Source organism: Euleptes europaea, chromosome 5 (genome assembly GCF_029931775.1).
Source record: "Euleptes europaea isolate rEulEur1 chromosome 5, rEulEur1.hap1, whole genome shotgun sequence".
NCBI lineage: Eukaryota > Metazoa > Chordata > Lepidosauria > Squamata > Sphaerodactylidae > Euleptes > Euleptes europaea.
This window is the reverse complement of record NC_079316.1, coordinates 69163965-69178376: the sequence shown is the minus strand read 5'-3', so window position 1 is coordinate 69178376 and position 14412 is coordinate 69163965. Positions and strand designations below refer to the sequence as shown.

Genomic DNA, 14412 nt, shown 5'->3' with positions numbered 1-14412 from the left:
GTATCCCTTAACTGAACTGCTTGGGACTAGAAATGGTCTGTATTTCGGATCTTTCAGTATATTGGAATTTTTTGGAATTTTTGCATGTACATAATGAGATATCTTGGGGTTGGGACCCAAATTCATTTATGTTTTATATACACTTTATACACATAGCCTGAATGTAATTTTAAACAATATTTTAATAATTTTGTGTGCATGGAACCATGAGCAAGCAAAGGTATAACTATCTCACCAGAATATCTGTATCAGCTGTTAAACGAGAGAAACAACAAACAAACAATGTCAGGCTTTCAGTCTCCACCTATGATGCAGTGTACACTGTATTTTATTTTTTTAGGTGAGAGGAAACATTGAAAGTAGGCAGCACGGATCTGCCTGCATGCCGGCTCGAAGGGTCCGGTTTTTGGATTAGTCCGGTTATGGGATGTCCTGATAAGGGATTCTCTACCTGTACTGCGTGCAATATATTGTCACCCTCCAAAAGGGGGCTAACACATAGATGAAACAATCCATACTCTTAGGCCAAACTATAAAAAAAATTCAGAATGTGTTGGATTCAATAACTCCCTTCCCACTAAGCTGGGTCTAGTGGCTGCTTCTTTGATAAATGCTCCTCCAATGGTGAAAAGCCTCTGTTAAAGGAACAGAACATTTCCCCTCCAGGTTGTTGGCAACCCTAGATGCTGGATATGAAACATCTAGCACTAGAGTTGCTGCCTTTTTCTGGTAAGGGCTTTGTGCCTTTAACAGCTGCATTCATGGTGGAAATTTAAGAGGTCCGGTTTCTTTCAGTATTGAGATGTAACAATACAGGAAATGCTACCTGTTGAATTTCAGTTTGTCATGCAGATGCTCAAAGCTCAGCATTTCAAGCAAGAAAGAAGAATCAAACCTTTTTGTTTCCTGCAGACTTATAGAAGACAAACAGGCAAACAATTTCATAATCAACACAAGTCTATTTAAACATAATGTAACTGTACTAGAGATGCAATACTTCTTGGTTTTTATCCACTTAGCCAGCTCAGATGTAAGGATGACAAGTTTTCCATTTTATTTATTTATTTATTTATTTTTGTGCTGTTTTGACTGAAGGCACATGGGGGCAAAAGCCCTAGAAATGCTGTGACCAATTACTACCAGTTTACAAGCCTAAAAACCATAAACCTACCAAAATGTGTTATTGATTACATTACACATTTAAAACCTTTTTGATCGATTAAAAAGGTGCACCTGATCAAACAACAGATCCTTAAAACTATTTTAATACAAATAAAACCACAGAAGCCAGGTAGGTGCCATCCTGGATAAGGCATTTTCCTTCTGCTTTCACACAGAAGGGAATGATCCATCTTAGATAACGTACAGACGTGGCCCAGCAGATGACCTAAAAACAGTGTCTCCCCCCCTTTTGACCTATTGTTTTTATTCCTTTGCAAACGTATTACTCAAAACACAAATTGGTTATTCAACCAAAATGTCTTCAATTGGGGGTCAGCACTAATATCATGGCCTGTGCAGAAAGCTGTTTAAATACCACCGTGTGTAACGCATGCATATGGTGAAGACAACACATGTTGTCTTCAACATGTCAGATGGTTCTAGTTAGCATAATGAGCAACAGACCCTCCAAGTGGTGCATTTTGTTGTCAATGATACCAGCCCATCAGGCAGGGAAGCAACGAGAGCTTAATTTACAGATGTGGGGGTCTGAGGAACAAAGAAATTAAAGTTGCCACCTGTAAACCAGATAAGACAAAGGGCGTTAATGGAAGTGCCACTGACCTCGATGGAACTTGTACTCCCTTCATTACTTGAACACAACATTTCTGCTCACTGTTGTATGACATCACTTTGGCCAAGAGCTGGTATGCACCATCCTAAATATTTATGTACTGGTGCAGCATATGTAAGATTGTAAGTCTCTGAAAACAAATACTCTGGCATAAACAATATGTATGGAAAGCTGCCTGGCCTCAGTCTTTATAACCATTTACCCCAGGAGAGGTGCCATGGAAGTCAGTGTGTTTCAAAGCATACTGCAGTGACTTATATACCAGAATTAATAAAATTTCCAATAGCAAGTTATTGGCCAATTGCCGGGTATAGAAACTGCATATATTTTGACAGGGTGCAGAAGGCAAAAACTGAATACTGTTTTTCTGTGGCTTTAGGAGAATATCCCCAACATTCCTATATTTATTTATTTATCTTATTTATAGTCTGCCTTTCTCATTGAGACTCAAGGCAGATTACACAGTGTAAATCAATACAATCAACAGGATGGGACATCCAATAAGCAGTGCAATAGGCTTTGGAGTGGAAAAATCTGGAATCAAGCAGAAATCTGAACAGAGCTGAAACAAAGCAGGAACATTACCACGACATGTTAAACGAAGCAAAAAAATCACATAGCAGTATCCTACTTACAGCAATATACAATACAATATACAGTAATATAGTCCACAGTAGTATAGTTCCCTTTTACCAAAGCATCTTTCTGAACCATTTTGTTACACTACAGCCCCATCGCTTGTTTTAAAAAGCCCTCCTGAATAATTCAGTTTTGCAGTTTGGGAAAAGCCTGGAGAGTGGAAACCTTCCTGATTCTCATCAGGCAGGCCATTCCATAAGGTGCGGGGGAGGAGGCTACAACAGAGAGGGAAGTTGTTGATTTTGTCCCTTTTGAAAGGCACTGTATCAGAATCAGAGAGCCCTATGCTCTCCAACTAGGCAGCTTTTAAATTTAAAAAATCTACCGCATCCTAGTTCATCCTCCAAGAAAAGGGGTTGGAAAACAAGCAAGGACATTCAATTAAATTTTGGCCATTCTCATTCTACTTAGTCATCATTTTCAAACATTTGGATGGTTGACCACTGACATTCACATCGTCCCACTGACATGTAAATGAATCTTTGTATCGCTGCCTTATCACTACCTTGAGACCATTACTGTCATGTAAATAAATTTTTGACATTTGGGGATTGACAGCTCAATTCCTGAGCCTTGGAGAGGCCAGGGACGGCATGGCTGCGCCGCCACCGTGGCGCCTCCAAAGAGGTTTCCCAGCCGCTGCAAGGCTAAAAAAGGCCTTTTAAAAAACAAAAAATCAAAATTGGGGAAAATAGCCCCGTTGAAAACAATGAAGTTGTGCAGCACTGCTTTAGCGGAGGTGGGGGGGGGCGCGTTCCCGGCCTGGAAGGGGTAAGGAAGCTGCCTACTGGCAGCTCTGCCACCAGAATGCCTCCCGACGGGAGGCCAAGCCAGTGTCCTAGGGCTACGCTGCTGCAGCAGTCCTGGGGGGGGGGGGGGTGATGCAAGTGGCACTACACCGACATCCGTGCCAGTTTGCATGGCACAAGTGGCACAGACGCTAGCACAAGGCCTTCGCCACCTCCTAAGCCTATTTGGCCCCCAAGCTCAGGAATTAGTTGATATACTTTCTTTACTACGATTTAAAACTTTTTTTAAAAAATGTACATTTATCCTAATAGCCACCCCCCCCAAATTAAAATAGATACCAAGGATTAAAAAAAGAAAACACCATGTAGTAATGCAGACAGACGTTACTTGCAGGAAATGTTTCACCAATTCAGAATCAACTGGTGTTAGCAACTTGACAGACTTCAGCATGGAGACAGAAAATCCAGCATATAATTTAAAAGAAGTGGCCTCATAGTTGTAAAAGTTAAATGTCCTGTGGTACATAGCAGTACTTTTACATTGGTAACTTTTACATTGATCTTGTGCAGGGGGTTTTACATGCAACATATAACCATCATTTGGCCTTTTTTGATTTAGAATTTGGCAATAAAGACATAATCAAGGATTCCACCAGTGAGATGAACGGCTTCTAATTGTCTGTGAAATAATCTGTAACAATCAATGCATCTTTTTGGATTTCAGTATTCTTGAGCAATGCATTTTGCAATGGTGTTCAACTGGATAATAGAAGTTCCTTCGTATATGGTTCCTGAAGTAAGCCATGGGGGATAAAAAAAAAGAATATATCAATCAAGTAAGAATATAGAGTAGCAATTGAAAGTTTTTCTGTAAAGCGAAGATTAAATATATAATCAAGGCAGAGCCAAAAATACCGGTACTACACTATTGCTCCAAGCACGACAACAGCAGTAATATGAAATTACTACAGTATCAACCACCTAGCAGACAACTTTGGGCATAGGTACAAAGTTTCACCACAGAGGAAAATTTAAGGGCAAGTTCACAAAAGGGATTTTATAGTGCCTTGTTGGTACAACTGCGTGAAATGGATCTCACAGAAATAGCTTTCATATCATACCACATACAATGCTGTTCAGTGGAATGCAATCCTGACAGTCTCTGAGTGAGTGAGGGATGAAACCACATTACTCATGTATGTATAAATGACGCCTAAGTTTGGCTGCACAATAATTTATCTCTTTAAAAATAGACATCATAATGCATGCCTTTCTTTTAGCACAGAGCAAGACCTGTCCACGTGTACTTACAGGAGACCTTCACATGCAGCTATAGCTGCTCTTCTCTGATGAGATCGTACGTGGCTGACAGCACTGTGCATAGAGGATGGGCAGCCCATTCTTGGGGAGTGGGGGTGGAGCAGTGGTGGCCGGGAGTGACGCAGCTATGCCGCCGCCTCAGAGGCTTCCCGGCCGCCGCTAAGAAAAAAAGCCTAAATGTAAAAAAGGAAAAAAGGGGGAAATGTCCCATAGCGAACAGTGAGGCTGTGCCACCAAAAAAGGTTTTAAAACGGCAAATCTAGCCCCATAGATGATCTTTCTTCCTCCTATTCAAATCATCTTTCCCAGAATCATTAATAGTCTTACTATTAACATTTGATTTTTTTTTTAATCCAGAGCTGATCTTGCATCAAAATAAATTTGATTTGGTTTTAAAGAACAATTTCTAACTAGGCTCAAAAGGCCTGTTTTACCATTAGATGTTAAAATGCTGAGTTTTAAATTAAATGCTCTCCGCCCCACTTTAGCCTCCAAAGACATTTCTCCTAGTTCTGCATGCAAAATGTATCCCAGTAACACATTTTGTAGCTTCCAGAATGCAGCGTAAAAAGCTTAACAAAAGGGGGGGGGGAGGATCAATATTTTCTATTATTGTATTAATCCAAATACTTGCTGCATACAGCGAGTGTCCAGAAGCCTTAGCATTGAAGGCACTAATTGCAGCTGGGACATATTGTCCCCCTGCAGTAGATTCAGATTAATTTATTAATATGGCAAATGCCATTAAAATTCATATCAGTTACAGAATTAAAACTGGAGAATATACAGTAACTAAACCTATAGGGTATACAATTCATAGACAGTTTATAGTCTTGCGGTATAAAAAAAATCTTGTGATGGCTCTAACTGAACTAGTGCCATCTCTCATTGCCGAATTCAGATAGATCTTCCAGGAAAGATTAGCTTGAAACATTACTCCCAGATATCTAAACTGATCAACTTGATCGATATTATGACCAACAGTAGACCATTTGTACTTTCTGTTCCCTTGCTTCTTACTAAAAAGGAGCTTTAGAATTTTTGTAATTAATAACCAAGACTTCTTTCCTCTGAGAAGGAATGTAAGCGTCTAAGCATTCCTGCTACTGATCTTGCAAGCAATGCGGTATCATTGGCATATAATAATGCTGGCAACTTAAGGGAGGCTAAGCATGGGCTAGCCTGATCTCGTCAGATCTAAGAAGCTAAGCAGGGTCAGCCCTGGTTAGTATTTGGATGGGAAACCACCAAGGAAGTCCAGGGTTGCTATACAGAGGAAGGCACTGGCAAACCACCTCTGTTAGTCTCTTGCCTTGAAAACCCCATAAGGGGTCGCTATAAGTTGGCGCCGACTTGACGGCACTTTACACGCACACACAAGTATGGTGAATGGAAATCATTACAGGACACGGAGCACAAAACATTAATATAAACATTTAATTGCAGTGGTGCAAGGATGCAACCTTGCTTCACACCCTTCTTCTATATAATTTGAAATGACAGTTGACCAGAGGAGGCTACACCTCACTTGAGCAGAAGAACCATAGAGTTGTTGGATCAAAAATAATAATCTTCTGTCCACCAAAGTGTTCCTCAAGTTATCCTAGAGCCTCTTTCTAGGAACTGAGTCAAAAGGAGCCTTGACGTCCATGAATGCAACCACTAGCATGCCTTCTTTCAAGTTAGTATACTTGTCTACCAGAAACTGGAGAGTGATCAAGAGCCTTAGCAATCTTCCAGAATATGGCCTGGTATCAACCCATAATTGCCTCTTCTTCCAACCAGGTTGATAACTTGTTATAAAGAATGGAAGCGGACAGCTTTCCCACTATGGATAACAAACTAATTCGACAGTAATTATGTGGATCCAAAGGATCTTCCTTTTAATAGATTGGCAGAGTTATCGCATGGCACCATATCCTAGGCATTATCTCAGTCTCATTGATCTGGGTAAAAATAGGTGCCAGAATTTATGCCCACCAATCAGCATTCGAGTGAAAAAAGTTCCAAATGGATCAAGTCACTACCTGGTGCCTTACCGGTTCTCATCTGATTTATTAGATCCTTGTTCTCCGTTCTAGTTATCGGAGGTCATTCATCCATTTCAAAGGGGTAGACTCAAATGTCACCAGTATCCATCTTGGGTGCAGCAAATAAAGCTGCGAAATGCTCTTCCTAGCAGTTAGCAGGTATATAGCAAGGCACAGGAGATCTCCAATTTAACTTGTTTGCCACTATATCCCAGAAGATTTTACTGTCTTTGGATTTGATTGCCCAGATCAAATGATTACATTCACACAATACCACAGCCCTTCTTTTAGCTTTTACTAACTTTTAAAATTCACGCTTAAGTGAGAGCTACTCTTTAAGTTTCTTTACTGTTGTATGACCTAAATTGTCTGTGTTTATAATGAATTGCCCTCTTAATCCTCTTAATTAATGAATCCTTCTTTGAACACGACTGGGGAACTTTGATGGCTTCCTTATCACAATTACCACAGCTTGAAAAGGCAGAGCAATATTTGTACAATATATGATTCTTGATAAATTTCGACTTACCAATTTTGCAATCCCTGTAATACTTTTCCATAGGATAATCTTTTGTGAAGCCTACTCCTCCCATCCATTCAATACATTTACTTGTTGTTACAGTTGCAACCTATCAAATATATAATTAGCATGCTGTGAATTGCCTTAAGATTCAAAGCCAGGATATTTTGCTAGCCCAGAAACCCCTAACATGGTGCTCATCGATGCCATGGCACCCATCGACACCTTTCCTGATGCCCACCAAGTGTTTTTTGAAAGTGGGTGGGGACAGGTGGAATTTTGCCCAAAAAGGCTTCTAATTGGCCACTGGAGATTTGATTGGCTGGGCAGATTTTTTAAAAATGTTGCTTAGACAGCAGCTGCCACCACAGGAAAAGTATCTTCACTGTGTGACTGAAGGTAAGCTGCAGCAGCCATGTTTGTGGCTGGCTCCGCCTCCTGCAGGAACCATTTTGTGGGAGCCATTTTGTGACTGTACCCTCCATGCTGTGTCAGAATGCCAAAGATGTCTGCAGGCTCAAAAAGGCTGGGGACCCCCTGTGCTAGCCGGACAATGAGAAGCAAGGAAAGATGGGACGTGTCACTTCTTCAAAAACCACCACCACAACAGCTGCCTTTAGAGGAACCTTCTCATTGTCAGTTGTTTCAAATGTTCTATTTTGAGTGCCACAAAATAAAGAAGGAGTAAAGAAAACTTTACTTAGGAGTTGGCTATTACAAATAGTTGTGCCTGCAGAGGAAAAATCCCATCCACAGATGGCCTTTTGCAAGCACAGCTGTGCTGAGAGAAGGGACAATTTCACCTCTTTGTCCCTCCTTGCTCCAGGCTCCCACTCTTCCTCTGTGTGAATTCTGCCACCCCAGGACCAATCTTTCCAGGAGCGGGAACACCAGCTGCACTGATGGAGGGGAACATGGGCAAGCTGTGTGTGCCTTCTGCACATGGAAGGTAGGATACTGGCCAGTGCTCAAAGATTTATGAATAAAATAAACATTTTCCCCATAATAATGTATCACTATGAAAAGAAAACCCACCCCAAATGTAACTTACCTCTGCCGCGTAGTATTTGGCCATGCTTGCCTCTTTGATAAAGGGCTTTCCAGTTTCTGAGAGTCGGGCTGCATTGTAGGTAAGCAATCTTGCAGCTTCTAGCTGTACGGCCACCTGAGCAATCTGGTGTTGCATCCCCTGAAAGAAGCGAGGCCCTCATTGCAACAGAGCTTGTGAGACAGATCAACCCTCTCTCCCTGGCTCCCAACAAAAATGCTTAGCTCCTGATCCTTTGTGCGCAAAGAGCAGAGCCAAAAAATACTTAACCGCCCTTAAGCCATCAGGAAATTAATCAGCACCATTTTCATGTCGTATTACACACAACAAGAACAAAAACTTATAACAACACTGGTTTTAAATAAATAAAAATGGGCATAATTACCCAAGTACATCACAATCAGAACATAAAACTCTATAGAAGCCTCATTACACAAAACCCTAATATACAAATTTGCACCATACACACCAACGCCAATGTTCAAAAACCTCCTGCAGTCAGTAATTGCAGTCAACAGACCAACAGATGGAAACCTGAACTCCGTAGGCTGTATCCCATGTCTCATAAATCTCAAGTAAAGGTAGTGAGAAAAAAACAAATCAGTGGGTTATAGATCAAATCAAGCCTGAACTGACCCCAGAAGCTAAAATGACTAAACTGAGGCGATCATATTTTGGTCACATTATGAGAAGGCAAGAGTCACTGGAAAAGTCAGTCATGCTAGAAAAAGTTGAGGGCAGCAGGAAAAGAGGAAGACCCAACAAGAGATGGATTGACTCAATAAAGGAAGCCACAGTCCTCAGTTTGCAAGATCTGAGCAAGGCTGTCAAAGATAGGACATTCTGGAGGACTTTGATTCATAGGGTCGCCATGAGTCGGAAGCGACTTGACGGCACTTAACACACACACACATCCAACTTTAATATTGTGCCCTACGGTACATTCAGTTTATCATCAAAAATAATCATTTTTTGACATCTCCTTTGATAAATGTTTGCCCTTTACAACCAATTTAACAGAATGTACTAATCACTACCTGAAAATCAAATATGCTTTTTCCAAACTGGGTTCTCTCCTTTGTGTATGGAATAGTGTGATCAAAGCATCCCTGTGCCAATCCCAACATCTGCGGGTGAACAAGAAGACAAAAACATTACTATTATGCAAACGCAAAGTGCTTCCAACCTCTCGTTAAAAAAAGGTGGCCGTGCCACAAGTACTGGACGCTAAAGGCTCACCAAGGGGTGCTATTTAAGGCCGCCTCCTCTTCCTCCTGCTCCCTTCCCGCCTCCACCCAGAGCAGTGAACGGTCCTTCTCTCCTTGCTTCTGCAGGTGCCTTTAAACACAGCACAGCAAACCATATACATACCCAGAGGGCTTCCTGAACTCTCACAAGAGAAATATACTGAGAGTTTGGGAAGCCTATTGGGCCTAAGAGGAAGGACAACTGAAGACAAAGGGGAACAAAGAAACTCAACCTAAAAGTCACTGGAAACCAAAGGGGTTGAGCTGAACACTAATCTAATATAACAACCAATAAATCTATTTTTATTATATACTCTGCACAATTGTATTTAAAAACACTGGGTTTTACAGGGGTACATACCTGTGCAGCTATCCCTATTCTGCCCGTATTGAGCATACCAATGGCGTACTTATATCCTTGTCCAACCTGCCCAAGAATCTTGGTCTCAGGCACCTGTGGAATTAAACAAATAAAGTTACCGTTTCTCTTGCTTTTCAGAAACTGGCATAAATGTATGATATTTGATTTAGCTTTGAGGGACATGGAATGAAAACAAACATTTAAACAAATCATGCTTTTGGTTGACACAAAGCCCATTTTCAACAGGGATCAATTTTGAAGAAGTTTAAGCAATTCAAGTTCCAACATGTGATCGTTAGCGCTTTGTGACTGTTAAAGAAATCTAGCCCTTCCTGCCCTAGTCTACTATTCAGCTTCTAGACTCATGCTAACTAGAACTTCAGGTCCACTGATCTGTTCCATAATGTTGTAATGGTTTAACCAAACACGTTTTGTAGCTTTAACAGGATTACCTTCACATTTTCAAATGTTACAGGACATGTAGAGGTTGCTCTGATTCCCAGTTTATCCTCCTTCTTTCCTACATGTAGGCCCTCTGTGTCTCGGTCAACAATGAAACATGTAATTCCTTTATATCCCTAAGAAAGACAGAGATGGACACACCTGTAGTGGTAAGCCTTTCAAATAAACCATGGATTTAGTGGTTCCCATACAATTGTTTCCACAATAATAATAAACCATCACAGCAATATAAACAAAATGATTTCATCATCTGTATTTAATTTAATTTTTCAGATATTACTAAGAAAAAAAGTTGGTTTGGCAATAGCAATCTGTCCATCACATTTAGTAGTAAAGACCCATGCAAAGAATTAATTTAGCTTCGTTGTAATCTCTCTATCATGCCTCAGTCATCTCTTCACACATTTATCATCTACAAGTCTAACTATCTCCCTGGCAGATTTCTGTTTTCACCTCCCCTGTACCTGGCTCCATAACTAATATTTCTAAGGAACAAGCATTTATCATATGTAGAAATTGTATCTCTTTGCTGCAACATGAACCTGAGAAAGTTTCTTTCTAATGCATTATTTCTGTCTTTCTTAGTATGATAACTGCCCTGCCCCAAGAACTTCATTCTCTTTAACAATAGAAGAGCTATTAGCATAGAAGTAAAACCTCTCCACTATGTCCCGGAAAGATTAATCTACGTACCACTTTCAGCTCTGGGCTCCACAGAAATCCTTTACCATTTGCCTTGCCATACAACACATCCAATGCTGGTGTAGAATATATGAGCATTTTGAAAAAAAATGTTTGATACCCTGGGGCAATTACCCTGGCTGTGGGTGACCTAGTAGAAGGTAGGTGACCTAATAGAAGGGTCACGTTTGGTGGGAATAGGTCTTGTTCTGCAGGTAGTCTTGTCACATGTAATACTGCCACTACTTGGGCAACCCATTCCTGAAGGAAGGGGTAGATGCACAGCGGTCGGGAGCCTCTTCAGAGGCTTCCTGGCTGCTGAAAAGAAAAGCAAACCAGTTAAAACATTAAAAATAGGAAAAATCCCCCATTGCAATCAACAGGGATATGGCACCAAAAAAGGCGTGAGCGGGGGCATTCCCAGGATGAAAGGGGTTGGGAAGCTGCCTAAGCACAGCTCCGCCCCCAGGAATGCCCCCCCATGTCAGCGCGGGCTTTCCTTTCCAGGAATTCCCTGCTAGCATGGCTGCACTAACAGCAGGAGCTGGCACAGCTCCGCAGCTGCCGGTGTGTTTGCCCCCGGGATGGCGTAAGTGCCCATTATCCTGGGTTAAATGGGCAATTACGCCGCTGTGGGGTCATGCCGGCTCCTAAGGAGCTTTGCTCCCCCTTTAGGATTGCAGCCACAATATTTGTGTTTGCTGTTACCACAGGCTGAAATATCCTAACCATGATGGCACATTTTTGCTACCCTTGCTTCTTACAGGTATGAAGAGGTCTATTAAACTCTGCAATAGCGTATGCAATTCCATATAAAATAGCTAGTTTACTGAAATTTCTATTTCACCCTGTCTTGAAGGCTCAAAGAAAAAGACAAACCCCACAACAGAACAAAATGAAACTGCATCGCATGAAAGTAGGGACCACCCGCCCCCTGCCCTGCACAAAGCCAGCGTGAAAGCCACTTCAAAGAAGTGTTCAAGCTAAAATTTGGCAATCCTCTGGAGGATGGGAAGCAGCCAAAAAAACCAAAAACAAAACCCCACAGTGCAAAATTATTTATACGCTATTATCTTGGTTCAACAATACTTTGCCAAAACTAAATGGCAGCTGTTCCCTAGCTACTTACAGCAGAAGGATTTGCATTCGCCATCACCAAAAAGACTCCTGCATGTTCAGCGAAGCTAATCCACATCTTTGATCCACTGATGATATAATAGTCACCTTTCTTTTCAGCTCGAGTCTTCAAGGAAAATGCATCACTGCCAGATCCAACTTCTGAAAGGCAGAAGCTGCCCATCTACCAAGTAAGATAATGACAAATCATTTCAGATGACTTTACATTTCAGTAAAACTAAACCAATAGAACATTTATTTCAACTTTTTTGACATCCATGGTGAGTTTAATGTTTAAGCGAATCAGAAAAAGGTTGTATGGTTCAAAGATAAAATGGAATGACAAAGGCTGTGTCTAACTGTAGCCCTAACCTTGCCTTATTTAAACTAGTTTGAACCCATTGATTATAACTGAATTATATAATATTTCCATATGTTTTTGACTGAGTGCTTTGTATATTTCATTGTTAGATATATAATAGATTACTGATGAGGTAGACAGCCCAGTTAAGGTAAAATCTTTAAAATATAATCTATGCCCTTGTGGTGTCAAGACCACCACATTGTAGATTGGAATCTTAATCATGGACTGGACTGTTAATTCTTGAACAAGATGAAAATGCTGCACAATTATGCTATTGTGAACACATGAAGCTGTCTTATACTGAATCAGACCCTTGGTCCATCTCAGTATTGTTTACTCTGACTGGCAGAGGCTCTCCAGGGTCTCAGCCAAAGGTCTTTCACATCACCTATCTGCCTAGTCCCTTTAACTGGAGATGCTGGGGATTGAACCTGGGACCTTCCGCATGCCAAGCAGATGCTCTACCTCTGAGCCACAGCCCCTCCCCAAATATCTATCTATCTATCTATCTATCTATCTATCTATCTATCTATCTATCTATCTATCTATCTATCTATCTCTATCTATCTATCTATCTATCTATCTATCTATCTATATATATTTCATTCCACCTTCACTCACCAAGTTTTTTGCTAGCCTGGGCAAATAATTACTCTTTTGTTCTTCTGTGCCGTATGTTGTAAACAATTTATTGGTTAATGTATTCTGGAGTTCACATACGAGTGCCACTGATGGATCAACCTTAGCGAGCTCCTCGATCACCAGAATGGTGGAAAAAAAAGAAGACCCGGTTCCTCCATATTCCGAACCAAGATCAATGCTCATCAACTGAGAAAGCAAGAATGGATTATTTTTAGGGCGACAAAAAAAATCTTGTAAACTGTGGCATATTTCAAAGCTAACTTTTCAAACAAGTACAGGAACTCAATCTGTTTAGCAGTCTGACACAGTAATCTTTACATCTGTATTGGTGTAACTACATATCTGGGCTGTCGTACTGCTGTAGCAGAGTTCCTTGGAATCAGAAAGACATAATATTCATACATTCTTGCGAATGGTGCCATTTTATTTAACGTTAGTCACAATGCTGGTTTAAGTTGGCGAGTATTTTTCCCCAAGATTTACTTCCACTACAACAACTGTATAAACTATCTATTTACTAAGTAGAAGGTAAACTAACAACACTTTATTCACAAGAAAAAGAACTGCAAAACTAAAAATATGCTGACCAAGTTCACTTGCAATTACATCATGTATATCCTTTAGATGTTGTAGAAGTATACATATCCACACACACACACGTTTAATAATTTAAAAAACAGTTATCTCCTCACTGTGGTCAATGTACAAAGAATAGTTACAGAAATATTTTTAAAACATACAAAAAAAGCACAAACCCCTTGTTCAAACAGACTTTGTAGTACAGAATCATCTAATTTTGCATCTGCATCCATTTTTTTTACCAACGGTGCAATTCGTTCTTGCGCAAACTTTTTTACTATAAGGAAGAAAAGATACAAATAATCTAATTATTCATCTTTAGACTGAGAAAGCTGGCATGGTGTAGTTGTTAAAGTGTTGCACTGGGACTATGAAGACCCCACTCATCAGATAATTTTGAGCCAATTGCATAGTCTCAGCCCAAACTACTTCACTGGGTTGATGAGAGGATAAAGTAGCAGGAGGAAACCTTATGAAGCCTCCTTGTGTCCCTTGGAGGGATAAAAATGAGCTAGATAGCTAACCTCAAGATGCAGTAATTCAGAACTTGAATAGGTGTAGACTTCTGAACCATAGGTCAACAGCAATAGTGGCTACAGTTGGGCCTTGGTATTTTGGCAAGTTTGCTGTTCGGAATGGCCCGTGCTACTCAGTCTCATGGTGAAATAAAGGAGACACGGCTGATCCCTCCCTAAGAATATAATAAAAATATGTACACGGGCTTATTTAAAAATGGGTTTTTAAATGTTTTAAAATAAACCAAGTATTGCGAATAAAAATGACTTGTTAACAAAAGTGAACTGTGCCCGTTCTTGATATAACAGATCACATCACAGGGGTCTGTGCCCAAACATTTTGA

The 14412-nt window shown here is 40.6% G+C and overlaps 1 protein-coding gene across 1 annotated transcript; it reads right to left on the bottom strand.

Annotated features, from left to right (window-relative positions):
- Nucleotides 1-3894: 3894 nt before the first annotated feature.
- On the bottom strand, nt 3895-13157 carry ACADSB (acyl-CoA dehydrogenase short/branched chain). The gene is made up of 8 exons (XM_056850109.1): nt 12954-13157; nt 11982-12152; nt 10162-10287; nt 9710-9802; nt 9139-9228; nt 8105-8242; nt 7063-7162; nt 3895-3974 (listed from the first exon to the last, which is right to left on the bottom strand). The coding sequence occupies exons 1-8, from the start codon at nt 13155-13157 to the stop codon at nt 3904-3906; spliced, it is 993 nt and encodes a 330-aa protein (XP_056706087.1). The 3' UTR covers nt 3895-3903.
- Nucleotides 13158-14412: the final 1255 nt, after the last annotated feature.

Bases quoted from the DNA above. Each gene is read 5' to 3' on its own strand.
- ACADSB (XM_056850109.1), bottom strand. From the start codon at position 13,157: ATGAGCATTGATCTTGGTTCGGAATATGGAGGAACCGGGTCTTCTTTT. The intron at 10,288-11,981 runs GTAAGTAGCTAG...TGTCTTTCTTAG, and splicing joins CGAATGCAAATCCTTCTGCT to GGATATAAAGGAATTACATG. The intron at 9,229-9,709 runs GTATGTACCCCT...GTTCACCCGCAG, and splicing joins GAATAGGGATAGCTGCACAG to ATGTTGGGATTGGCACAGGG.